Source organism: Mustelus asterias, chromosome 6 (assembly GCF_964213995.1).
Source record: "Mustelus asterias chromosome 6, sMusAst1.hap1.1, whole genome shotgun sequence".
Taxonomy (NCBI): Eukaryota; Metazoa; Chordata; class Chondrichthyes; order Carcharhiniformes; family Triakidae; genus Mustelus; species Mustelus asterias.
In genome coordinates, this window is record NC_135806.1 from 25995705 (window position 1) to 26021862 (window position 26158).

At 43.7% G+C, this 26158-nt stretch overlaps 1 protein-coding gene across 1 annotated transcript in view; it reads right to left on the minus strand.

Annotated features, from left to right (window-relative positions):
• Positions 1-7521: 7521 nt before the first annotated feature.
• ccdc17 (coiled-coil domain containing 17) overlaps positions 7522-26158 on the minus strand; it is a 50098-nt gene continuing 31461 nt past the window's right edge. The window contains exons 6-13 of the mRNA XM_078215310.1: positions 24419-24558; positions 22748-22918; positions 21126-21316; positions 19328-19413; positions 12387-12602; positions 11311-11533; positions 9452-9562; positions 7522-7950 (exon numbers count right to left, since the gene is read on the minus strand). Coding sequence (XP_078071436.1) covers positions 7771-7950; positions 9452-9562; positions 11311-11533; positions 12387-12602; positions 19328-19413; positions 21126-21316; positions 22748-22918; positions 24419-24558 — 1318 coding nt within the window. The 3' untranslated portion in view covers positions 7522-7770. The remainder of the gene's footprint in view (positions 7951-9451; positions 9563-11310; positions 11534-12386; positions 12603-19327; positions 19414-21125; positions 21317-22747; positions 22919-24418; positions 24559-26158) is intronic.

Here is a 26158-nt window from a genome sequence, read left to right on the forward strand (position 1 = left end):
ACCCACTGCTAGCCCGACAAACATACCATAAAACGCCCTGAGCAGGTCACACCACACAAACCAGCTACCTGAGGCGCAGTTGAAATTTATATAACACATCAAGAGGCCTATTTTTTGTGTCAGCCTGAACTCCATGGTGCCTTTGAATGTTTGTGGGTTAAAGGCACATTGTTCAGGCTGGCATTTCTGTGCAGCACTGAGTGCTGCGGTTCTATCATTCAAATGACACTAAACCAATGCTTAAGCTGCTTTATCAGGTGGACAGAAACAGTCCCCTGCCAACATAAGATGGCCACCGATATCTGTCTGCACAAATGCACCGGCCTGTGCAAGCACAGAAATCCAATGACATTACCCCTGCTGCATCCAGTCTGCCAGTATCCCACTGCACAAGCATCAGTGATGCCATCGTGCACATACACCATTCTCCCTCCTCCTCTTCACCGCTTCCTCTCCTCGTCCTCCTCGCTCCCTCCACCTCCTCACCTCCATTACCCTCACCCCATCCCTCTCCTCACCCCATCCCCTCCTCTTCCTACTCTTCTTCCACATCCCCCTCCTTCTCATCCACTGCTCCTCACCCACAACCCCCTGCTGCTCACCCCATTCCTCCTCTTCCTCCTCACCCCATCCCCTCCTCTTTCTATTCTTCCTCCAAATCCTCCTCTTCATCCCCCTCCTCCTTGCCCTCAACCCTCTGCTGCTCACCCCATTCCCCCTCCTCATCTTTTCCTCTCCTCCTCTTCTTCCTCCTCACCCCATCCCCCTCATTCTCATCCCCTCCCCATCCTTGCCCCATCACCCTCAACCCATCCCCGTCCTCCTCGCCCCATCCCCTTCCTCACCCCATCCCCTCCTCTTCCTAATCCTCTTCTTCCACATCCCCCTCCTCCTGTCAAGCTCCTCTTCCTCACCCCATCCCCTCCTCAGCCCCATTCCCATCTTCTTGCTCACCCCAATACTGTTTACCGTATCCCAATACATGTGACAATAATTATAAATCAAATCAAATCATCCTTCCCAACACCCCTTCTCCTCCTCATCCAACAGGGCCCCCAACCCAGAAAACCGACATCCTCTCCAAGTGATAGGCGTTCCAGTCAATCCACTTCAATTAGGTATTAAAGGACATCACCTAAAGCACAGTTGTGATAATGCCATCTTTGTTCCTGTCACAATTACTTTGTCATATACAATAACAGAATGGAATAAAACACTAGCATACACTGTGTTGGCAAAAACGCAGCCAGACATAAAAGACCCAGCAGCATTAACCCCATTGTCCTGTCCAGTATGGAGCTTACAGCAACAGATAAAATTTTTGTCAATGGCATTTCCCATTGAATGCACCCCATTCCCCCTCCTCATCTTTTCCTCTCCTCCTCTTCTTCCTCCTCACCCCATCCCCCTCATTCTCATCCCCTCCCCGTCCTCGCCCCATCACCCTCAACCCATCGCCACCTGGAAACCCACGGGAGAAGGGTGCACTGCCGACAGAACCGCAAGATCCGGAAGGCATTGTCGGCAGCAAGATTTCAGCGAAAATCTTTTTATTACTCTGAACAATTTATGAATTAATTAAGCCAAATATTCAATTTCTAGTTTCTTATTGTGTGTTGCTGCTTTAGTGTTATCTCATTTGTAAATAAACTTGACTTTGTTTTAGGTTGAGTTTCTCCTCATCTTATTGCAAGGTGGCTTGTCCTGTATCGTGAGACTGTGACCCCTTGTTCTCAAGCCCCCAGCCAGAGGAAACAACATTGCTGCATCCAGTCTGTCCAGCCCTGGCAGAATTTTACATGTTTCAATGAGATCCCCTCTCATTCTTCCAAATTCCAGTGAATAGTTGACCCAATCTCTCCTCATACAATAATCCTGCCATCCCAGGAATCAGTCTGATGAACCTTCATGCATTCCCTCTATGGACAAGTATATCCTTTCTTAGATAAGGAGACCAAAACTGCACACAATGCTCCAGGTGTGGTCTCATCAAGGCTCTGTACAGCTGCAGTAACTCATCCTTATTCCTGTACTCAAATCCTCTTGCAATGAAGGCCTACATACTATTTGCCTTCCTAACTGCTTGCTGCACCTGCATGCTTTGTTTTCAGTGACGAGTGTTCTAGGACACCCATATCCCTTTGGACATTTCCCAATTTATCACTATTTAAATAATATTTTGCCATTCAGTTTCTCTGTCCGACGTGGATAATTTCACATTTATCCAAGTTACACTGCATCTGCCATGTAATTGTTAATCCTGGTGCACACAGTCCCAATCATGTCACAGACAAAGCTTTAAGTTTCAGTTCATTGGAGATATTTATGGAGACTGCCTTTTTCTGTGAAATTGAGAGAAAATGTTGGTGTACAAAGAGGGAACCATAAACATTCACAACACAGATGGATGCAGCCAATTGTTGGCCTTTATCGCGAGAGGGATGGAGTATAAAAGCAGGGAAGTCATGCTGCAACTGTACAGGGTACTGGTGAGGCCGCACCTAGAGTACTGTGTACAATTTTGGTCCCCTTATTTAAGAAAGGATATATAAGTTTTGGAGGGGGTACAGAGAAGGTTCGCCAGGTTGATTCCGGAGATGAGGGGGTTAGCTTATGAGGAAAGATTGAGTAGACTGGGCCTGTACTCATTGGAGTTTAGAAGGTTGAGGGGAGATCTTATAGAGACATATAAGATAATGAAGGGGCTCGACAGGGTAGAAGCAGCGAGGTTATTTCCACTTACAATGGAAACAAGAACTAGGAGGCATACCTCAAAATACAGGGGAGTCAATTTAGAACAGAGTTGAGGAGAAACTTCTCCTCCCAGAGGGTAGTGAATCTTTGGAATTCTCTGCCCAATGAAGCAGTAGAGGCTACCTCATTAAGTGTGTTTAAGTCACAGATAGATAGATTTTTAACCATTAAGGGAATTAAGGGTTATGGGGAGCGGGCGGGTAAGTGGAACTGAACCCACTATCAGATCAGCCATGATCTTATTGAATGGCGGAGCAGGCTTGAGGGGCTAGATGGCCTACTCATAAACATAGAACATAGAACAGCACAGCACAGAACAGGCCCTTTGGCCTACGATGTTGTGCCGAGCTTTATCTGAAACCAAGATCAAGCTATCCCACTCCCTATCATCCTGGTGTGCTCCATGTGCCTATCCAATAACCACTTAAATGTTCCTAAAGTGTCTGACTCCACTATCACTGCAGGCAGTCCATTCCACACCCCAACCACTCTCTGAGTAAAGAACCTACCTCGGACATCCTTCCTATATCTCCCACCATGAACCCTATAGTTATGCCCCCTTGTAATAGCTCCATCCACCCGAGGAAATAGTCTTTGAACGTTCACTCTATCTATCCCCTTCATCATTTTATAAACCTCTATTAAGTCTCCCCTCAACCTCCACCGCTCCAGAGAGAACAGCCCTAGCTCCCTCAACCTTTGCTTATAAAACCTACCCTCCAAACCAGGCAGCATCCTGGTAAATCTCCTTTGCACTCTTTCCAACGCTTCCACATCCTTCTCATAGTGAGGTGACCAGAACTGCACACAATATTCCAAATGTGGCCTCAGCAAGGTCCTGTACAGTTGCAGCATAACCCCACAGCTCTTAAACTCCAACCCCCTGTTAATAAAAGCTAACACACTATAGGCCTTCTTCACAGCTCTATCCAGTTGAGTGGCAACCTTCAGAGATCTGTGGATATGGACCCCAAGGTCTCTCTGTTCCTCCAGTCTTCAGAACCCTACCTTTGACCCTGTAATCCACATTTAAATTTGTCCTACCAAAATGGATCACCTCACATTTATCAGGGTTAAACTCCATTTGCCATTTTTCAGCCCAGCTTTGCATCCTATCAGCCCAGCTTTGCATCCTACTCCTACTCCTATTTCTTATGTTCTTATGTAACTATTTCCGTTCTTTGCCAAAATATCAGTAATGATTCCATTGCCTTGCTCTCTCCCCATTGCAATGATCGCTTAAGCATTGTGAACGTATTAAACAATCGTTCTCATAATGACATTTCTCCAACTCTCTCTCCTCACTCGCTGAATGACAATTTGAAAGATGCATCATCACTGACTCCCCTAATCATGGCACATAATGCCATGAACCTTTATTATTATTTTTTTCTCTTTATCCACTCATGGGACATGGGCGTTGCTGGCTGGTCAGCATTTATTGCCAATCCCAAGTTGCCTGAGGGCAGTTGAGAGTCAACCACATTGCTGTGGATCTGGAATCACAAGTAGGTCAGACCAGGTAAGGACGGCAGATTTCCTTCCCTGAAGAGCATTAGTGAACCAGATGGGTTTTTCCGACAATTGACCTTGGTTTCATAGATACTTAATTCCAGATATTATTTTTTTAATTAAAATTCCACCATCTGCCGTGGTGGGATTCAAACCCAGTTCCCCAGAACATTAGCTGTGTTATTGGATTAACAGTCTAGTGATAATACCACTAGGCCATCTCCTCCCCACTTCTTATCCTTATCTCTTCTTAGCCTTCTGACCACGATTGAAATAGTCCCAGTAAGTCTCACCTTGTAACTTGAGTTTCTTAATACTAATATCATCTTCATGAATCTATGTTGTGAATTCTTTGGGCGGAATCTTATGTAAAAATGGCAGAGTGTTGGTTCTGGCGTGAAAAAACAGGATGATTCCCGCCAATGCCATGAACTCACCGACGTGATTTCAGACCAAATCTTGTGCCCACAAGAATCATGCCGCAGTCGCGGCACTTTCCCTCTGATTTGTCCATCCTGCAACAGCTTAACCACTGCATATAAATGGCTCCCCTGCACTTGTTCTCAATCTATCCCAGGGGATGGCAGCCAAGAAGTCCTCACCTGGCTTTTTGGAGGGAGCCCTGACCAGACGGCTGTGCAGTAGGGGCAGAATGAACTCTACCCCCGCTCCAGAAGAAGTACTTCCAACAGGGTCACCACCCAGCCTGGGATGCAGTGGCAGCCCTGGTCAGTGCAAGCACACTCAGAAGAAAATGGGTGTTGGAAGAAAATGAACAATCTTCTTCGCTCAGCCAGGGTAAGTGAACCACCTCCACTCTCTCTCTGGACCCCCATCACAACTCCATCTCTCAGCCAGCCACCTCAGAGGCTGCCAACACCAGGCACGAGGCCTCCTCCCATCTCCCACAATCATCATGTTTCCCCCGATTAGCTGCTATACTCCTCACACTCCAGCTCCCACTCAAGCCCCACACCTGCCACACCTCATCATCATCTTCAACCTCATGAATCCCGCCTACACACTCCCTATCTGCGTCATTGTAGGACAAACTCAACCACAACAAGCATGAGCGAGCATAGCCAGCCGGAGTCATGCTGGAGCTCAGAACCCTCACCTCTTTCAAGGAGACCTCGATTTGGCCCGGGAGGAGGAAGGGTGTGCCTGCACTGATAGTGAAGTGAGGGCAGCAACGTGAGAATGTTCCCTCCTTTAATCCCTGTAATGTACTAACTCCATCTCCCTTCCCTTGCAGGCAAAGCGGCAGAGCAGCTCAGACTATCCTTATGCCCCCTGGGCCCACCAGATTTGGGCATCTCCGAGAGATTTTTCCAACTCCACCATTGAAGGTGCCTCACAGCTGTCACCCACACCCGGCGTCAGCGCAGATACTCATACTTCGGTGACAGGTGTCTAAGGAGACAGGTTTCTGGGTCACTCACTGGTGAGCACCTCACAGCTGAAGATCCACAGCAAGCGGAGGCAGGGACATCCCAGGGAACCAGCACTCAGAGGGATGCCAGAGCCCAGGACTCTGCTGAGTCCCTTGTCAATGATGTGTCTCTGGGCCTGGTCGTCCACAGCTACTAGCTGCAAAGGCAGAGTTGCGAGTATCAGGAAGGGTTGACAACAGCCCCCCTCAGACTGCAAGACCAACTGGAAGAGTCCCAGCACCTTCTATCTGAGGATATGGTGCCGTCACTTCAGCGCATTGAGGCCAACACTGCGAGGTTGGCGTCCACAGTGGAAACCTTGGCGCAGGATGTGCACTCCTTGGCAGGAGATGTCTGCACCATGGTGACAAGCTTCGATTGCATGGTGTAGGCACTGGTGCGAATCCATGAATGTCAGCGCCAAAGGATGGCGGGGCTTCTGGATCTCACTCCAGCTCCCAGCCATCCCACAGATGTGCCCAGGGGCCCTCGGGAACCTGAAAGGAAAAGGATTGGCAAGAATGCAGCCCGTGGCCCTCCACCCAGGGGACGTGGGTGACTTCAGCCCAGCTGAACCCCCCTCCCCGTGAGTGACACACCTCCAGCTCCACTCACCAAGGAGGGCGGCAGTCAAACACTCGTGCCACCCAAAAGCAGGCCAGGAGCTCAAGGTCCCAGCCCTCCAGGGGAGCCCATCCCCTTATTTGTGCCCCCCGCATCCTTACCGGTGCCCCCTGAGCAGTGAACACCCTGAAGGGTGCTGGCAGCCCGAGCGCTCAGCTCCGATATCCCCTTCGCAAGTGAGGGTGCCAGGTTCATGGTGATGTAGAGTGCTGGCGTGACATATCCAGTGTGGAGATAAGTCCTGGTGAGAGTGCTCACTAAAATGAGCTTCCTGGGATCCCATGGCTCGTTTCACGCAACTCCACCAGCGAGGGGGCTGGAACATCAGAACTCGGAAACTCGTTGGCATTAATCACATTTTCTAAGTCTCTCCAGATTTTGGGCATGCCCGTGAATCTCATGGACCGAGACTGAGGGCTTAAAATCATCCCCAGCATTTTTCATAACCTTTCTATAATGGGATACCTAAAATTGTACACAATATCCTCACTATGGCGGAACCAGTGTTTTCAATGAATTATTATTTTAAAAATATCATTGCTTTCTTTACTTTTTCTTCTAACCCCCTGTCCTCCTAAATGTGACGGTTCATTTTGTGTCCAATGGGGCCACCCTTGCAGCATCTGGTCCAAGTGACCATTCAACACACACCAGCTTGGGTTATAGAATCCTACACTGCAGAAGAAGGCCATTCGGCCCATTGAGTCTGCACTGACCACAATCCCACCCAGGCTCTATCCCCACAACCCCATGCATTTACCCTTGTTAGTCCCCCGACACTAAGGGGCAATTTAACATGGCCAATCCACCTAACCCGCACATCTTTGGATTGTGGGAGGAAACCGGAGCACGCGGAGGAAACCCATGCAGACACGAGAACGTACAGAACCACACAGACAGTGACCCAAGCCAGGAATCGAACACGGGTCCCTGGTGCTGGGAAGCAGCAGTGCTAACCACTGTGCCACCGTGCCACCTCCAGTATGAGTGCCTGTGTCCTGGTCGACTATCTAGATTGTGGTTACTGAACCTGGTACAGTCACCCAGAATCCACATATATGAAACTCCAGCAGAGGGGTCACATCGGAGGAGAACCAGTTGCAAGAGGCTCTGCCATATTGGTTCATCTTTGTTCCTGCAGCAGGAGTTTGATGCAAAATGCCAACTAGTTGACACTAGAATTCTTCCTAATCTGTATGATGTTATACCAAGCTCAGGTATATTTATTATATTAAAAGCCTTTACATATATTTTCTAAAAGTGTTACAGTTCCTACAACAGTTTAGACATCACACTTCAGCAAAATCTCCAAATGACCATGACCCTGGGAGACCTTGGAAGTTCTGTTCGATTTTTACAAATTATTTTAGTATCATTCGACTGAAACAATGGTACATTCTTGCAGGTTTTCTGAATTTGGTTTTGTCTTGGTATCGGTGGCTTTGAATCATCCCGACTGAATTCTGGCTGAGGTAGAATGCTGCAGCAGCATCACATCAGCGGAAGGAGGTGGAGGGTCCACAGTCTCTCCGAGAGACGGATAGGCCAGCTGCGTGGTCGGATGACGGTAAAATGAATGGAAAGACGAAAGTGGAGCATCGATGGGGATAGTAGTGCGTGCTGCAGCCTGAAACAAAACAGGGTGATATTTATCCAAGTAATTATTAACTTCCTGATATCTTACTGAGTTTGGTTCAGTCCACTTATGTCGCTTTTTTGTGACATTTGAAAGGTAGCCAATTGCAGCACAAAACAAGGCCATTTGACCCAATGTACTGAAGCAATGGCTCTGTTCTCTCTCCCTAGATGCTGTCAGGCCTGCTGAGGTTTTCCAGCATTTTCTGTTTTTGTTTCAGATTCCAGCATTCGCAGTATTTTTCTTTTTTTGCTTTATATTGGTGTGCAGAAGTGCTTTGGATCATTTTATTACAGTAAAGGTGCTATATCATTACAAGATGCTGTTTTTATGGTCAGTGAATAGGATTAAAAAGCCTTGTCTGATTTCTGCTTTCTAGAGAAGGGACATTGAGACCAAGTGAATCTGAAATCAGTCAACACATCACATATCAGGGACTGAATCTGGGACATTGCTGGTCTCTAAGGCTCATTTCAACACAGGCAATGGACTTCCCATATAAATCATTGAAAGCGGCTACCTCCACCTAATGAAAGGACATCAACCTGAAATGATAATCCTATGTTTCTCTCTACACAGATGCTGGCAGGCGTATTGGGTATTTCCAGCATTTTAGTTTTTATTTCAGATTGTGAGCATCTGCAATATTTCATTTTTCACCCATTTAATGGATTCCATTCCGGTTTGAACTGAATAGAATCTGACTATATGAAGGAAACAACTATGCCCGAGATACAACACACTCCACATAAATTCAAAGAGTTAGTATTGATGCCTTCACCCACAAATTAAATAGATTTCTGCCAAAAGTAACAATTTAGGATGCAGCATACGAGGAATTTAGGACAGAACTTGTGTTAAGTGTAGCATGCTTGGAAAGAACAAATGATTTTGAACCCATAATTCCAACAGCTCTCCATCACTAGAGTTTTCCTTGGATCATTTGAGAGTTTGTTGGTGACTAATTAATACAGACTGGTTGTTATGATTAGTCAGCAACTCCATCATCTTTGTAACGTACATATAACATATAACATCGACCATAGAAAGGAAAACTATAGAATCCCTACAGAGCAGGAGGAGGCCATTCGGCCCATTGGGTTTGCACCGACTCTCCAAAATAGCATCATACCCAGGCCTACCCTCCGATCTCTCTCACCCTGCACATTTACCATGGCTAACCCACCTAACCTGCACATCTTTGGAGTGTGGGAGGAAAGCACCTGGAAGAAACCCACGCAGACATGGGGAGAATGTGCAAACTCCACACAGACAGTCATCCCAAGGCTGGAATTGAACCTGGGTCCCCTGGTGCTGTGAGGCAACAGTGCTAACTACTGTGCCACCGAGCTACCCATACTGAGATGGTAAAGGTGAATCTTTGCTTTGTCTGTCAATTCCTATGTCTCTATACCCTGCATAGGCTGATGTTTAGATACACATTTAGTATGAACAAATTCATGCTTGGAATTGTGAAGAAAACCTTACGTACCAGTGGTGGATATTTATATAGTCTAGCATTATTGGGATCAACAGCAGCAGTTGTCTGGACACTGGCATCTCTTGCATTGACTAAACGTAGATATAACTCCATATTTTCCAACTATAAGAAGAAAAAGCAAGAGAGCAGAAAATCTATTTTAATCTTAATTTACAAATCCAAAAATGATCTCTGGATCTAGAGGATAAATGATCTTTTCCACAACCTCGTGCTCATAGTTACTGTTTATGAATTTCATCATATGGGGAGGCGATGGCCTAGTGGTATTATCACTAGACTATATAAATATATATATATATATATATAGACTATATACATAAATCCAGAAACTCAGCTAATGTTCTGAGAACCCGGGTTCAAATCCCGCTATGGCAATTGGTGGAATTCGAATTCAATAAAAAATGATTGGAATTAAGAATCTACTGATAACCATGAAATCATTGTCGATTGCCGGAAAACCAGTCTGGTTCACTAATGTTCTTTAAGGAAGCACCTTATCTGGTCTGGCCCACATGTCCACAGCAATGTGGTTGATTTTCTGCCTTCAGGCAATTAGGGATGGGCAATAAATGCTGGCCAGCCAGTGACGCTCATGTCCCACAAATGAATAAAAAATATATATCTCCATGCTCTTTTCTCAAGACCAGGCTGTCTTCTGAATTCAAGATTATTAAATTTGAATTATTATTTTTACAGCACAGAAACTCTTGTACTATTTTAATAATTTATCTTGAATTACTGATCTTTTTTAGCATAAACAACTTCAAATTAACATTGGTGAACGATTTAACAAAAACATGGCATTGAAAAATGTCCCAAAGTGCTTCACAGATGTGATACGAGGAAGAGCAGCAGTTGACTGAAGCTGCCTGAAAACTCTGCTTCCCAACTGGTCTCCAGTAGTTGTTAACAAGCAGCTGGTGAAGACCTTGGGAAGCTTTAATCAACTGTTCTCAATGTTAACAATTGCAGCAAAAAATAACAAAGCGGGTAGATGATACAGACTGTGTGTACAATTGAATTTGCACACTGCTATGGCAACTGTGACCAATCAACCAGAGCCAAGACAAGTGCATGCAGATTTCTGTTGTATGATTGATTATTAGGAGCATGTTGCTTCAGCTCAGTTGGCTAGACGGCTGGTACGTGATGCAGAACGATGCCAATAGTGCGGGTTCAATTCCCACATCGCTTTCTCAACCTGGCCCCATGCTTGAGGTGCTGTGATCTTCAGGTTAAATCACCACCAGCCAGCCCTCCTCCTCAAAGGGGAGAGCAACCTATGGTCATCTGGGACTATGGCGACTTTACCTTTACATGACTACAATAGCATGAATTCGTAAAATGAAAAGACCATTAAGAACAATCCCTCCAGACAACAGTGAATCCATGGAAACCACTCATCAACGTGGCAAGAAAGAGTGCAGTCAATTCATAAATTCCACTGACAGATCTCTTACTGCCTCCCTAGAGCAACCAATGCAGAAGACTGTAGGAGCCCAAACGTACTCATAATCAGAGCTAATTAATTACTGAAACCCTATAATTGAAATGTCCCACTTCTGCCCAGAGTGTGTCAGCTCCCTTTTGAAGGATTGCAGAAACAGCAGCACTACTGGTCTGAATTTCACACACAGCTTCTCTGTATCTACACACTCTTCATCAAATCCTTTTATTATTTTAAACAGCGCGTGGGCTTGATTTCATTAGCATGTCTGAATTAGCTTACAACCACCTGTTTAATGTGAATTACAAACTCATTATTAGAACATTTTAAGATAGTTTAATTAAACTCTCACTTAAATCATCAATGACATTCACCATCTCAGACACTGTCCAGCTTCTTTTACCTGGGGTACTCCATTTAGTTCACCAGTAGTCATGGATGGTTTAACCGGTAGGACTCGCACTGGAACCTTCCATCGGCCGCTGATCACACGATTCTGAGAGTCAAAAATATCAATCTTGATCCAGCCTCTTGAGACGAGACGGTTGATGTCCTGCCCATAGGGATCACAGCCTCCTGAAGCTTGCAGCTCCATTACAAGACTAATACCTGGGGATGGACGGACCCTGGCATATAACAAAATGGATAAATAAAATCCAGGAATAAGATGGTTAATGCCTGTTTTAATAAACTCAAACCATTCAATATTAGTGTCCACTTTTCCATTTTATTTTCAGGTCTTCCATGCCATTGCCTGATTGAACAGACAGGTACACAGCCTACTCATAGGCCTCAAGACTTCAGACCCAGCATTTAAGGTGCTGCCCTTGGCTCAGTGGTAGCACTCATGCCTCTGAGTTCAAAGGTCACAGTTTCAAGACACACTCCAGGGGTATGGGGCTTGAATTTGAAGCATTCCACCCCCCCCTCCCCCTCCCCCACCAACCACCACCACCTGTGGGTGTATTTTTGGGACAAATGGGCAGGTAAAATGTATTTGGTGACTCACCCACTACCTTTCCTCGCACCCCTAATCTAGTCCCCATACAGGGGTGGGTAGGGTTCTCACTCACTGGCCTGCCCATCCTTAGGCCTATTAAAGCCTTTAAGTGGCCAAATATTACCCATATAAGGCCCTCAATCTGCCTCCACTGCCATAATATGATGGGTAGTGGTAGCTGGACAAGAGTGCGAAGGTTGATTTTTCACCCAAGTTGATGAAAACGCTCAAAGGGGGGGTACATTCTCCCTATGTCTGCGTGGGTTTCCTTCTGGTACTCCGGTTTCCTCCCACAGTCCAAAGATGTGCTGGTTAGGTCCCTCAGTGTCCCCAAACAGGCGCCGGACAGTGACCCAAAGTTGGAATTGAACCTGGGTGCCTGGCGCTGTGAGGCAGCAGTGCTAACCACTGTGCCAGCGTGCATTAGAAATTAAATTGGTGAGTTGTTAAGTTGGAAAATAAGTTGTATCAATAAACACCTGGGCACAACTTGCTTGATTGCCAGGATTGCTCCGTTGCCTCTGTTGACTTCTGGAAAATAGGCCGGCGAATTGTCAATGTCACAATAGACAGCCGGAAGTAGAGAGGGATCTCCCATTTCCTGTCCACCATGGTACAGCCCCACCACCAGGCGGCAAACCCGATACATGGGGTCCAATCCCAGGAGAAAATCATAGAACACCACAAAACCAGCTCTGAAAGAAAATGGGCTTAGGAGTTAATAGAAATTTATAACATTAATGTCTTATCCAAAATATCAAGAGTTAGCGGAATATCACACCCACTTGTCACAGAAAACTTTAGGAGGCTCTATTCCCAGCTGATAACTTCACTGTTAGATACTATGGAGCAGGAAAGTGTGCGTCAACAATGAAAGATGCTGCACTCCAGTAGAAAAACCCACAAAACTTTAATTCTCTGATATTTGACAAGATCCTATCTGGATAAACTGTTTATTTAACTTACATTGGGTTCCGCTCCTCCCCCCCCCCCCCCATTTCAATTTTGTTAGCCTCCTCTGAACATTACACCATCATTGAATCAAGAGGTTGCTATACAATTAATTTATCACTGAAGTAATATACCTCCAGCTTAAATAAACCAAGGTTTCAAATTTGTGAAAGAGTTGCATATGCAGAGGGTAAACATTTTATTGATCTTTTTAAAAAGGTCTTGGGTCACAACTGCAGCACACGACCATAAAGTTTTACACAGATATTTTTTGCCTATTACATAGACCATTCAGCTCCCTCAAGTTTGTTAGATCAGGACTAATCTATACCCTAAACCCATTCACTTGCTTTTCATCCAGATCCCTTGATGCCCTTAATATAAAAGATCGCATTCTTGCAAAGTTCAATTGACCCATCATACATCTCCACTAGGGACAGAGTTGTACTTTTCCATTAGTAATAGAGTAAAAGTGCTTCCTAATGTCACGCCTGAATGGCTTGCAACTAATTTTAAGCTTGTGGCCCTTTGATCTGGATTCCTTCACCAGAGGAAATAGTTTGCAATTACCCGATCAAAACTCTTTAAAGTGGTTGAGAAGATCCATACAATTCCATATTTTCGTCAAAATTCTTATTTTTCTTGAATCGGTAAAACAAATCATAGACAAAAGCCCAATTTACATTATTGGTGCCATTTAGTTAGCAGAAACAAATTATCTTGTAGCCTCTCATCTAATAGGAGAAATCACATTTTTGATCAACTTCTCAATGCCTTCTGAACTTTTCAAAAAAAGAAACAAAATTAGTCCTAGCTATGGCCCCCAGCATCATCCTTCCTCGTTCTTGGGAAGATTTCTGTCAAATTTCAACCAAAATATTCTGTGAGAAATTACGTTATTTTCCAATTCCCTGTGATTTTAACCAGTGAAAAGCTGAGAGAAACAAAAAACCATTTGTATTTATACAGATAGTACCTTTAACTTAGCAATAAAGGGAGAATTATCAAACAAATTCTGACACAAGCTACATAAGAACATATTAGGACAGGTGACTAAAGCCTTGGTTGAAGAAGTGAGCATTAAGGAGCACTTCAAAGGAGGAGAGGGTGAGGTCTAACGGGGGAATACGAACATACATATACAAATTAGGAGCAGAAGGAGGCCATTTGGCCCCTTGAGCCTGCTCCGCCATTTGATAAGCTCATGGCTGATCTGTTTAAAGTTCTACGTTCCCAGATTTGGGAAATAAATTTGATTAATTAATTCATTAAATTAGGAATTTGATTATCAGGGCATAGGCAGAATGTAAATTGAGTCTGTGTCTTTATAAACTCTGTTTGTGAACAGAATTCCCACTCACCTGAAGAAGGGGCTTAGAGCTTCGAAAGCTTGTGTGGCTTTTGCTACCAAATAAACCTGTTGGACTTTAACCTGGTGTTGTTAAACTTCTTAATAGGCAGAAGGCACAGCACCAATGGTGGAATAATTACAATAGTGGATATTCAAGAAGTCAGAATTAGAGGAGCTCAGCTATCTCAGAGCGTTGCACAACTCGGGGGGAGATTACGGCAAAAGGGAGAAAGCTGCAGAGCAATTTGAAAACAAGGTTGGGATAATCAAGGCATTACCGTGCCAAAATGCAATGTGGGTCAGCAAGCACAGGGGTACGGGCATAATGGAATTTGGTACGTGTGTTAGGATATCGACAGCAGTATTGTGGATGGCGGAAGATTGGAGGCCAGCCAGGAAAACAATGGAACGATCAAATCTAGAAATAAAAAATAGGTTGGACCAACGTTTCAGCAGCAGATGAGCTGAGGCAAGGGTGAGAACAGGCAATGTGACGGAGGTTGAAGCAGGCAGTCATGGTGATAGAGCAGATGTAGGGTTGAAAGCTCATCTCGGGGTCTAATATGATGCCAAGGTCACAAAAATTCTGCTTCAGCCTTAAGTCTTGTGACCTGGGAGAGAGATGGAGCAATGAAGTTTGTGATTGGGACTGAAGACAATGGCTTCAATCTTCTCAATATTTAGTTGGGGAAATTTCTTCTCATCTAATATTGGATATTGGATAAATAATATGTGAAATCAGAGGCAGTGGAGCGATTGAGGGAGACAGTGGTGTAGTAGAGCTGAATGTCATCAGTATTCATGTGGAAACTGACATTGTATTTTCCATTGATGTCACTGAGGGGAAGCATGCAGAAGAGAAGTAGGAGGTGTCAAGGTCAGATCTCTGGGGGACCTCAAGGGCAATGTTCCCTCTAAGCTTCATGGGTATGCAGCCAAGCAGCAATTGAGAACATGCCAGTCAGGAATACACAAAGGCAACATTCCCTTTTTAACATGAGCAAATGCACATGCATGTGCCCAATCTGAAAGGGACCAGACATTATAACAAGCTGGCTGTGCACAGCAAACAGAAGTTAATGAGAATATTGACGAGTGGTATTGATGTGGGAGCAGGAGGAGAAACCACCTTGCAGATGATTCTCTGGCTACGGTGAGATAGATTAGAATGAAATCAGGTGAGAGCAGCTGGAAGATGGTGAAGATGCATTGGAGGAGGAAAGTATGGTCAACTGCATCAAAGGCTGCAGAGAGGTCAAGAAGGATGAGGAGGGAAAGTTTAAGGTTTATTAATGTCACAATTAGGCTTACATTAACACTGCAATGAAATTATTGTGACAATTCCCTAGTTTAGCTTTGTCACAGCTATTTGTGACATTGATTGGCTTGTTTCCCTGATGTAGCAGATATGTAGCTGATTGAAGGGATTCAAACATGGAACTCCAGGAAAGACAGGCATTGAAAAATTGAAAAACAATTTGATCCCACATCAGCACCAATTAGTTGATTTCTGAAGGTGAAGCATTTGGCCTCAGCATCTTTAGACTAGAAAAGAGAAACACTCTGCAAGGGTTTCCACTTCCGATTAATTACTTATGACCTCCTGCTTGAATGAGCACAAGATCAGTCTTAGCTGTGATGACTCCCACCATCACAATATCAGGGATCAGACATAAATAACACATGGAGGAGGTAATGGGAGGCAACCGGCAGCTCTGAAAACATATTCCAGTGAGGAGTCAGCTTTTATAGGGGAGAAAAATGGTCAAAGGAAAGTGACTTTCTAGCCAAAGGATAAATTAAAGAATATGGCTGAAAAAAGAGACAGACTGTCAAAAGTTTTTTTATCTCACACTCATCAGGGCAGACACAAAAACATTGATTTTCTGAGGGAGCACAAATTTATACTACATCAGAAAAGGATGCTGGCAAGTCGATTCTGATTGCTCGAGGCATTGCCATGAAGATTACATCAATCAATCAAGATTGCATCTTACGTTCAATTCAAAAAGAGGCGCAATGCCTGTGTATGTTCCTTTTTTCTGCAGAGGCACTCACTGCAATGTAGTGATTAGCTTCTGTGGGTGCAAATATATGTTTCTGAGGAACAATTTCAGGCTTGACTCAAGTTATCCCAGCAGAGATGTGGTTGGTCACATTGGCTGGTAAGGATCCAGCATGCACCAGGAACATGAGGATTTACAGAATCAATTGTGCTTAGGAGAAGTGATGAGCAGGAGGGTTTGGGAGGGATGTGTCGAGTTGGGGGAGTGCGGGGCGAGGGGGAGGGGGGGAAGCAAGACAATAATGTTTAATGATTACTTATTTGGGTATTTACAAAAAAAAGGGAAGCTGACAAAACTCAGGAGAAGTGAAGATGGGAGAGGTAATGGATGGGGTGATAATTGAGAGGCAGGATGTACTGGCTGTGCTTAGAGTGAATAAGTCATCCGGTTCGGATGGCTTGTAGCATCCTACGCTGCTAAAGAAAGTGGAGTTGGTGAGAGTGGAAGGCCTTCCCATAATCTTCCAATCTTCCCAGGATATGGCGGAGCTGCCAAAGGACTGGAAATTGTCAAATCTGACAATCTTATTCAAGATAGGGTGTAAGGACATTCCTTGTAAGTCAGTCAGGTTAACATCAGTGCTGAGTAAGATTTTAGAAACAATAATCAGAGAAGAAATCCACTGGCATTTGGAGAGGTTTGAGTTAATTAAAGGAAGTCAGCAGGGATTTTCAAAAGGTAGATCATGCGTGACCAATCTAAGTGAATTTTTTAATGAAGTAACAGAGAAGGGAATGCAACAGACTTGTCTATAGGGATTTTCAGAAGCCTTTGACGAAGTAACACATTTAGTTTGAATATTGGAATAGAGTAAGATTTCAAAATCTGCCAATGACACCAAACTTGGAGGTGAGGATGACAATAATCAATGGCAACAGGACATAGATAGGCTAGCAGGATGGGGAGACAAGTAACAACTGCAGCTTAATACAGAGAAGTGTGAGTTGATGCATTGTGGCAGAAGGAATAGGGAGAGGCAACAAAGAATAAATAGAATAATTACAAAGAGTGTGCAGGGACAGCAGGGTCCAGAGACTCATGCACACAGATTTCTGAAGGTGGCAGGATATACTGAGAGACTTGCAAGACAAATGGGATTTTGAACTTCAGAAACAGGGACACTAAGTACAAAAGAAATCAACTGAATCTTTATAAAGCTCTGGTTAGGTCATAAGTAGTGTACTGCATCCAGTTCTGGAAACACACTTTCGGAAGAATGTGAAGGTCCTTGAAAATGTGCGGAGGAGATTTACCAGAAGGATTCCATGGATTTTAACGACAAGGTGAGGTTGGAAAAGCTAGGATTGTTCTCCCTGGGGCAAAAGAGATTGATGTGGATACCTCTGTAAATACTTTAACCTGGTGTTGTTAAACTTCTTACTGCAAAAGAGATTGAACAGAGATTTGATGTAAGTGTACACGATTCTGACAGGTTTAGATAAGATAAATATTAGCTGATGATAGAAGGACTAGAAGACACAGATTTAAGGTTCTGGGCATGAAATAGAATCATAGAACTATATAATCACTACAGTGCAGAAGAAGGCCGTTCGGCCCATCGAGCCTGCATCAACTCTCCGACAACAACCCACCCAGGCCCTATTCCCCTAACCCCATGTATTTACCCATGAGTCCCCTAGCCTACACATCTTGGGACAATTTAGCATGCCTAATCAACTTAACCTGCACATCTTTAGACTGTGGGAGGAAACCGGAGCATCCACACAGACACTGGGAGAACATGCATGCTCACACAGTCACCCAAGGCCGAAATGGAACCCGAGTCCCTGGCACTGTGAGGCAGCACTGCTAACCACGTCACTATACTGTCCTTAATGCAGGGGGGGCGGGATGCAGGGGGGGGCGGGGGGGGAAGGGGGGGTGGTGGTGGAGATTTGAGGAAGAACATTTTTATGCAGCTTGCTGCCCATGAGGGTTACAGAAGGGAAGATGAGGAATGATTTCAAAAGGAAAATGGATGGCCACTTGAAGGAAATGATCTTGCAGAGTTACTGGGAAAGAGCACAAAAATGGGACTGATTGGATTGCTCTACAAGAAGCTGGCATGAATTCAATGGGCCAAATAGTCTCATTCTGTGCTGCAATGACTCTATGCATCCAGAAAACTACCGAGTACAATGCTAATTACTATTATTCAAAGTGGATATATTAACATGCATTGGCAGTTGGGTTCCTTCAATCAACTTGTTATTGATTGAAGTTGTTGATTGAATCCTGTCCTGGTCCCCCCATGCCGACACTACAGTTAAGAAAACCCACCAACGCCTCTACTTTCTCAGAAGACTAAGGAAATTTGGCATGTCAGTTATGACTCTCACCAACCTTTATAGATGCACCATAGAAAGCATTATTTCTGGGTGTATCACAGCTTGGTATGTCTCCTGCTCTGCCCAATACCGCAAGGAACTACGAAAGATCGTGAATGTAGCCCAATCCATCACACAAACCAGCCTCCCATCCATTGACTCTGTCTACACTTCCCGCTGCCTCGGCAAAGCAGCCAGCATAATTAAGGACCTCACGCACCCCGGACATTCTCTCTTCCACCTTCTTCCGTCAGGAAAAAGATACAGAAGCCTGAGGTCACGTACCAACTGACTCAAGAACAGTTTCTTCCCGGCTGCTGTCAGACTTTTGAATGGACTTACTTCATATTAAGTTGATCTTTCTCTACACCCTAGCTATGACTGTAACACTACATTCTGCACTCTCTCGTTTCCTTCTCTATGAATGGTATACTTTGTCTGTATAGCGCGCAAGAAACAATACTTTTCACTGTATGTTAATACATGTGACAATAATAAATCAAATCAAACTTTCAAAAGAAGGGTTTATTTTACACAAGATTTTTAAAGCATACCCAATAAGAATTTTATAATTATACCAATAAAATAAATCGGAAATCCCAATTAACAACTAATTTGCTTGGTAAAAACATTAAAGGAAGAAAGTTATCCTCCATCTCAAGTCAAATAATTTATGCTGAAGATATTATTTTGTAGCACCTCAAGAATCTACTGAATGGACTCACACTGGATCATATGGTGCAGGTCCCAAGCCCTCACTGGAATCTAGAAATTGTTTGGCAAGAGTTGGAGTTTGAGGCCTGGGGTCCTCCTAAATCAATGGAATACAAAACAGAGGGTTTAAAAGAGAGTTTGATTTACCACATATAATGTACATTCATACACGTATTTGCAATGCAAGACCTCCCTAACATAGTCAGAATGGATGCAACTTCAGTATAGTAAATTGTAATACTGAATTCTGTAAAGTAACGATGACCATTAAACCATTGTTGATTGTCATAAAAACCCATCTGGTACATTAACGCCCTTTAGGGAAGGATATGGGCAGCACAGTGGTTAACACTGCTGCCTCACAATGCCAGGGACCCAGATTCGATTTCCAGCTTGAGTCACTGTCTGTGCAGATTTTGCACATTCTCCTTGTGTCTGCTTGGGTTTCCTCCGGTGCTCCGGTTTCCTCCCACAGTCCGAAAAACATGCTGGTTAGGTACACTGGCCATGCTAAATTCTTCCTCAGTGTACCCGAACAGGCGCCAGAGTGTGGCGACTAGGGGATTTTCACAGCAACTTCATTGCAGCATTAATTTAAGCCTACTTGCGACACTAATAAATAAATAAGTAAATACAATCTGCCGTCCTTACCCAGTCTGGTCTACATGTGACTGCAGATCCACTGCAATGTGGTTGACTCTCAAAGGCCTTCTGAAATGGAGGGCAGTTAGGGATGGGCAATAAATGCTTTCCCAGTCAGCGACACCCACATCCCATGAATGAATAAAAAAAATCTATTCTGTTCCAATCCTAATCTTGAAATAACAGTCTTGCTACAGCAACGTAAATTTCTACATTAGTCATCTTCCTGGTTAAGAATAAGAATTGTGTCCCATTGTGATCATGTCGCTTTATGTTGTAAATCTGCACGCAATGGGAACTGGACTGAGAATCAATCCTTCTAATGGGATCCTGAGAGAAGTAACAGAATTCTGTTCCTTCAGTCCTGTCCTAGAGGAGGAAACAGCCTTATGTTGCACTCCAAGTCATATCTGTCTGGGTTTACTCTGCTTGGCACATCTTGGTGTAAAGCCATGAGCTGCTTTATGGTTTTCAATATGACAAGGTGATTTAATTTTTTTAGCATTAGCAATTCAACCTTTGTTCCCCACCTCCCACTGAAGGCAACAACTTATTCTGGTGTAAAGTTTCATAATCAGCAGCAGCCTGTTAGCACTTTTCCAAGCTCCCGTCCTTCATATTTGAACAATGAACAGCAGCAGCATAATCGGAACATGGAAACATCACATTCAAGCACCTACTCTCCCTCCCGGCCTCAACCACACACACTTACTACCCTCTTTCTTTAAAAAGTCAAACATACGGCATAGTGACCTTTTGACTACACTTCGACGTATAAAATGAAGGCTGAATAGAAATATATAGATGTTGCAACATGAAAACAAGCCAAATGGCTTAATTAGCTGGCGTCTGCATTTACCCTCTGGTTGTATAAATAGTCCAAATTACATTATCCACTCTGTTCCTCTTCATCCTCTCCTTCATCCATCCATCCCAATCTAATTTTGAATATTAACATTGTTTTTGCCGAATGAATTCCTCATACTTCCTGTTTTAAATCCCTGACATTTCACTCTGTACCTATGGCCTGTCAATGACCCAAACTACTTTCCAACTAGTGGAAACAATCTTCCTTAATGTGTTTGCCTTTAATGCTCGGAACCACACAAGGAGAGTAAATCTGTTTGGTGCCCCAAACTGCGACTTCTGATCACAACCTGCTCTTACCATTGGCAGGAATGGAGGAGTTCGAGCTGTAGCATTGGGAAGGTCTCGTGTCTTTGAGGTCCTCATGCGACGCTGAAGGCGTTGAATCTCCATCTCTTGTTTCAAGAGGTCAATCTCAGTCTTCAGAGCCCTCATCTTCTGATTGCTATCTTTCCGAGTTAGCTGTAGTTGATCATTTTCATCTCCATCTACTAAAAATGACATTTTAATGTTGAATTGCAATGTCTTATGCCCTTCTCAAAGGAAATTGTGTCAACATTTGGGAACTGAATTTTAACATAGGTGTCAGCTGTAAGCATTTGGAGATCAGTTTAAATCTCCTTCTCCTTTTGCCTCAATAATATGCCTTAACCTCAAACTTCACTGGGATTGTGATATACCTTCCCCTCTTTCACCAATGTGACATTTAACTCTCAGCACCAGACCCTCTCTCTATTCAGCTACCATGCTGTAAGAGAATATTAACAACCATGGACTTCCATTTGTTGGTCCATGGCTATGCTTAGCAAGGTATACAGTGATTTGTGTGGCCTTCTGTAGGTTCTGGTTGAGAAAAACTCCTGCTCTATTTGCCCGCCATAGGTGTATTACAAGGATTTATAGGTTGTCAATCAACCACGTTATGAATGTACATTCCCCAAGTCCCATCAAGCCCCAGAGTGAGAGTCAAATGGGACACTACCACAGTGCCACAAGGCCTCCACCAGGCACTCTGGGACCTTTTAATTATCCTGGCTTAAAAGCAAGTGCATTCACTGATCAGCTGTGGTTCAGTTGGCTCACTTTTGCCTGAAACAGAAGATTGTGGGTTCAACTCCCACTCCAGGAGTTGAGCACAAGAATCAAGCTTACATTTCAATGCAGTACCGAGAGAGTGCTGCACAGTTGGAAGTGCTGTCTTTCAGGCGAGATGTCAACCTGGCCTATCAGGTGTACAGAAAGGTTCCCATGGCCTTAATTTGAACAAGAACCAGGGACTTCTCATCAATGTCCCTTAAACAACATCACAAAATCAGATAACAAGGTCTTTGTCACATTATTGTTTGTGGGACCTTGCTGCGTGCAAATTGGCTGCCATGCTCTCTATATTATAATGGTGACCACATTTCAAAAGTAATTCATTGTCTCTAAAATATTTTGGTATATCCTGAAGGTGCAAAACGTACTATATAAATACAAGCCCTTTCTTTAAACAGGATGTTGTTGATAGAGAATGGAGCACTTTCTACATCAGATACAGTGGACTAAGTAAGGAGTCAGGAACTGGATCTGGCCTCTGGTAGGAAACTGATTTAAGACATGATTTTCATGGGGAAGAACCTTTGATATGGTGACTGATTCACTGCCCGATTAGTCTTGTGGGAGTGGGTCTGATAATATGTAGAACTGATTTAGACTCTTCATCACCATCACTGAGGCTAACAATTGTCCTAAAAGAGAAATCTGATTGTGCAAACTGGCATGTCACCCAACAGTCAAAAGCATATCCTACATTCTTTCTCATTTGTACATCTATACAGATTTCAATGCTTAAGGTTAGAAAGATTTTAATCTAACCTGTCCTCTTGCTTTTTAGGATTCAAGAAATAAGTGAATAGGAATGAATACTTCCTGAAGCTTACTTGATAACATTAGCCTTTGGCCAATGGAAGTCTTCAGGAGCTTTTGACTCCTGCGGCTCCTTTGTCGTTTTAGCTGCAGTTTGAGAATTTCATCTTCAAGCCGCTGATTTTCCACCTCCAGCGAGATCAGTTCTGAATCCAAATTGCGTTTGGATGTGCTGTGTTGTTCCCCTGTCAATCAAGATGGAGTCTGTTCAGACTGCGACACCTGACGCAGATTTCAATAAGCGTTATTTAAATATAAGAGGTGGACCCCCAATACATTGGTGGGGAGGAAGCCAGATACCCCAGGGGTACAGAGGTCCTGACAAATCATTTTCATTTCTTTGTTCAGCAATAGAAGACCACAGCTGAGGATGGTTCCAAGCAGCCAGGAAAGATCAAGGATTTGAATGGGGGGAGGGGGGGGGGGAGCTCAGAATGGCAATCAGGAGGGAGAAATCACAGGTTGAAAGGGATGGTTGGCAGATCGCAGGGATCACGGGTTGTGGTTGAGGGCCTGGGAGGAACACTCATACCTCATCCTGGATCACAAACACGGCTCTGTAAATCACTTAACCCTTGTAGGCAGGTGCTCTCACATTCATTTAGCTGTCGAGCCTTGGGGAACCCAGCTAGCCAGCCATCATTCAGTTTAAATCAGGCTCCCAACTGTGCTGTGGGGTGTATATGGTTGATTTATTTGGGATCTGGAGTTCCATTTAGGCAAGGATAGTGGGTTATCTCCCTACAGGGCATTTGTGAACATGAAGGACATTGGATTTACAACAATTTGACAGCTACATGGTCACTTCACTGACACTAAACATTAATTTCCAGGTTTTCTTTTTACTTGTCAACCCACCAAATTGGGGTTTGAACTCACAATCTCGAGATTATGGATCTGGATTACTACTCCAAGAAAACAGTCTTTACAGCACCCAGATCATTCCTTTAATGGCCTACTTTGCCAGCTGTTTTGAGCCATTAAATAGTTTCAATCTTGCAGCATCTGACAGCACTCAGGTGCCTCATTTCATTTTTAAGCATAATTTGTTGTTGAATTATGCACCTTCCTCCATATGGGTGGCACAACGGTTAGCACTGCTGTCTCACAGTGCCAGGCACCCGGGTTCGATTCCCGCTTGGGTCACTGTCTGTGCGGAATTTGCACTTTCTCCCTGTGTCTGCATGTATTTCCTCTGGATGCTCTGGTTTCCTCCCACAGTCTGAAAAATGTGCTAGTTAGGTGCATTGGTTGTGCTAAATTCTCCTTAAGTGTATGTGAACAGGCGCTGGAGTGTAGCGACTAAAGGATTGTTACAGTAACTTCATTGCAGTGTTAAAGTAAGCCTACTTGTGACACTAATAATTTTTTTTTGTTACAGATGTACACCCCTAGGTTAAGAACATGTTGTTTTCACATTCAACTTGGCAAGTTCTCACTTCTGTCCTTTTGCGAGGGAAACAATACGGAAAGGCCAATCACAACAGCAACATAAAGGCTTGATCATGAAAATAACAGTGTGCTCCTTTGTTCAAAGGTCAAGCTGCCTGCTGAGCTGGTTAGGAGGGGATATACATTGATTGATGTAGATGCTAGCACAACAGGCTGACAATGTTCCTCACAGGTATGAATGTATTTCACATATTCTAGCACCATTAACAAACAAGCTTCTACACAAGCCATACTGTGGTTCCTCTCTTTCCGGTGAGTTCTTGGGTGCTTCACTCTCTGTTCGAGTTGAAGAGCTTCAGCCAAGAGGTCGTGTAGTTGGATGAGGATCAGCTGATCATTGCCACCATTCTGCAGGTAGGAAAGCCTCAAGGCACTGAAGAGGAAATTCAGATACATGAATCGTCAAAACACAGGGAGTAGCATCATCCAATCCTGCTGAAAAATAGACTGCATTGCTTTTGTCAGCTGCCCCCAACACCATGAGTTACCATCAGTTCGGCCAGACCAGCTAAGGATGGCACATTCTCTTCCCTAAAGGACATTAGTGAACCTGATAGGTTTCTACAACAACCAATGATCGTTTCATAGTCACCATTACTGAGCTTTTTATTCCAGAGTTTCAGAGGGGTGGCGAAAATCAGAAGTTGTGCCGTAGAATATTATTGTGAAAACACAATAACAGAATACAAATGCAAAATATCGCCAATTATTTGTGACAGAAAGATATGCAAATAATTTGCAGAGTCCACGCTTTTTCTAAAATCAAAGTCTAACTTAATTTCATGGAAGACACAGGATGGAGACAAAGTATATAGGCAATTTTTCAATCCTAATATTCCCTTTTCAAAGCTGAGAGCCATATATAAAGATAGGCTATGGAGAAAGAACACAATAGAAACATGTTCAACGAGACGCACAAATATTTATCAGGTAGCATGACATGGTATGTAGAACAAACTTCAGAGTTTGGACCACAGCATGAGATTGGTTTAGGCAGTGACACACAATAACGAAACAAATTTTTCCCTTTGTGTGTTTTCCCTCCATTCACAATATATAAATTGGGTTAAAATATAGTTTCAACAGTCCATTGTGGAAAGCACTTCCGATTCATGATGTCATAATGTGAGGATTTCTCTCTCTCCTCAGGTCCCATCCCTCAGCAGGGCAAGGGTCCTTATGTTTCGCCTGTTCCCATGACCATTATTCCTCCCCCTCCCCCGCTGGCTTAACCCTCCCCCTCAATAATGCATATTTTTTCTCCGTTCAAGATTCAATTTACCAAACAATCACAGAAAGATCTTAGTAAAATTATAATGTCCTGATTACAATATTGTCTGATATATATGCGGCATAAATCATTAGTATTAAGAGCAGCAATGATATAATGCAATATTAGTTTGTGTGCCCTATAAGTGATCCTGCTTAACTATTAAACAAACCAGAAAGTACAAATTTGCTTTAACAGCATTGTGCAATATTGTTAATTTGACAGGAAAATATCCCATTTGTTATTTCCAACACTGTGTAGACAATATCACTGATTCAGTGACTGCCTCAGCCCTCATTAATATGTTCTGCACATTGTACTATATCAACATGGTGACAGTAAATTCATATTTAGGGGAAAGATTCAATACTTGCAACCCATGAAAACACACCCAAGTCTGAACCCTCTTTTAATCTTCAATTTTGCAGAGATCATTCTCATTTTTTATGACTGCAGTTTGTTGCAAATAAAGATTTCTCATCACTCTAAGATCCTTTCTATCGAGACTCTAACATGCACTTCATGTTCTTCATGTTTCACCTCATCAAGTGCCTTACTATGATTAATAAAACATATGAATACTTTTTTTTCATCTCTATGGCTCTTTCTGAAGTATGCGTGTCATAAAGATAGTGGCTGGAATTCTCCAGCCGTTCACGTCCCTCTGCCACTGCCAGCAAGGATGGAGAACTTGGGAGTTCAT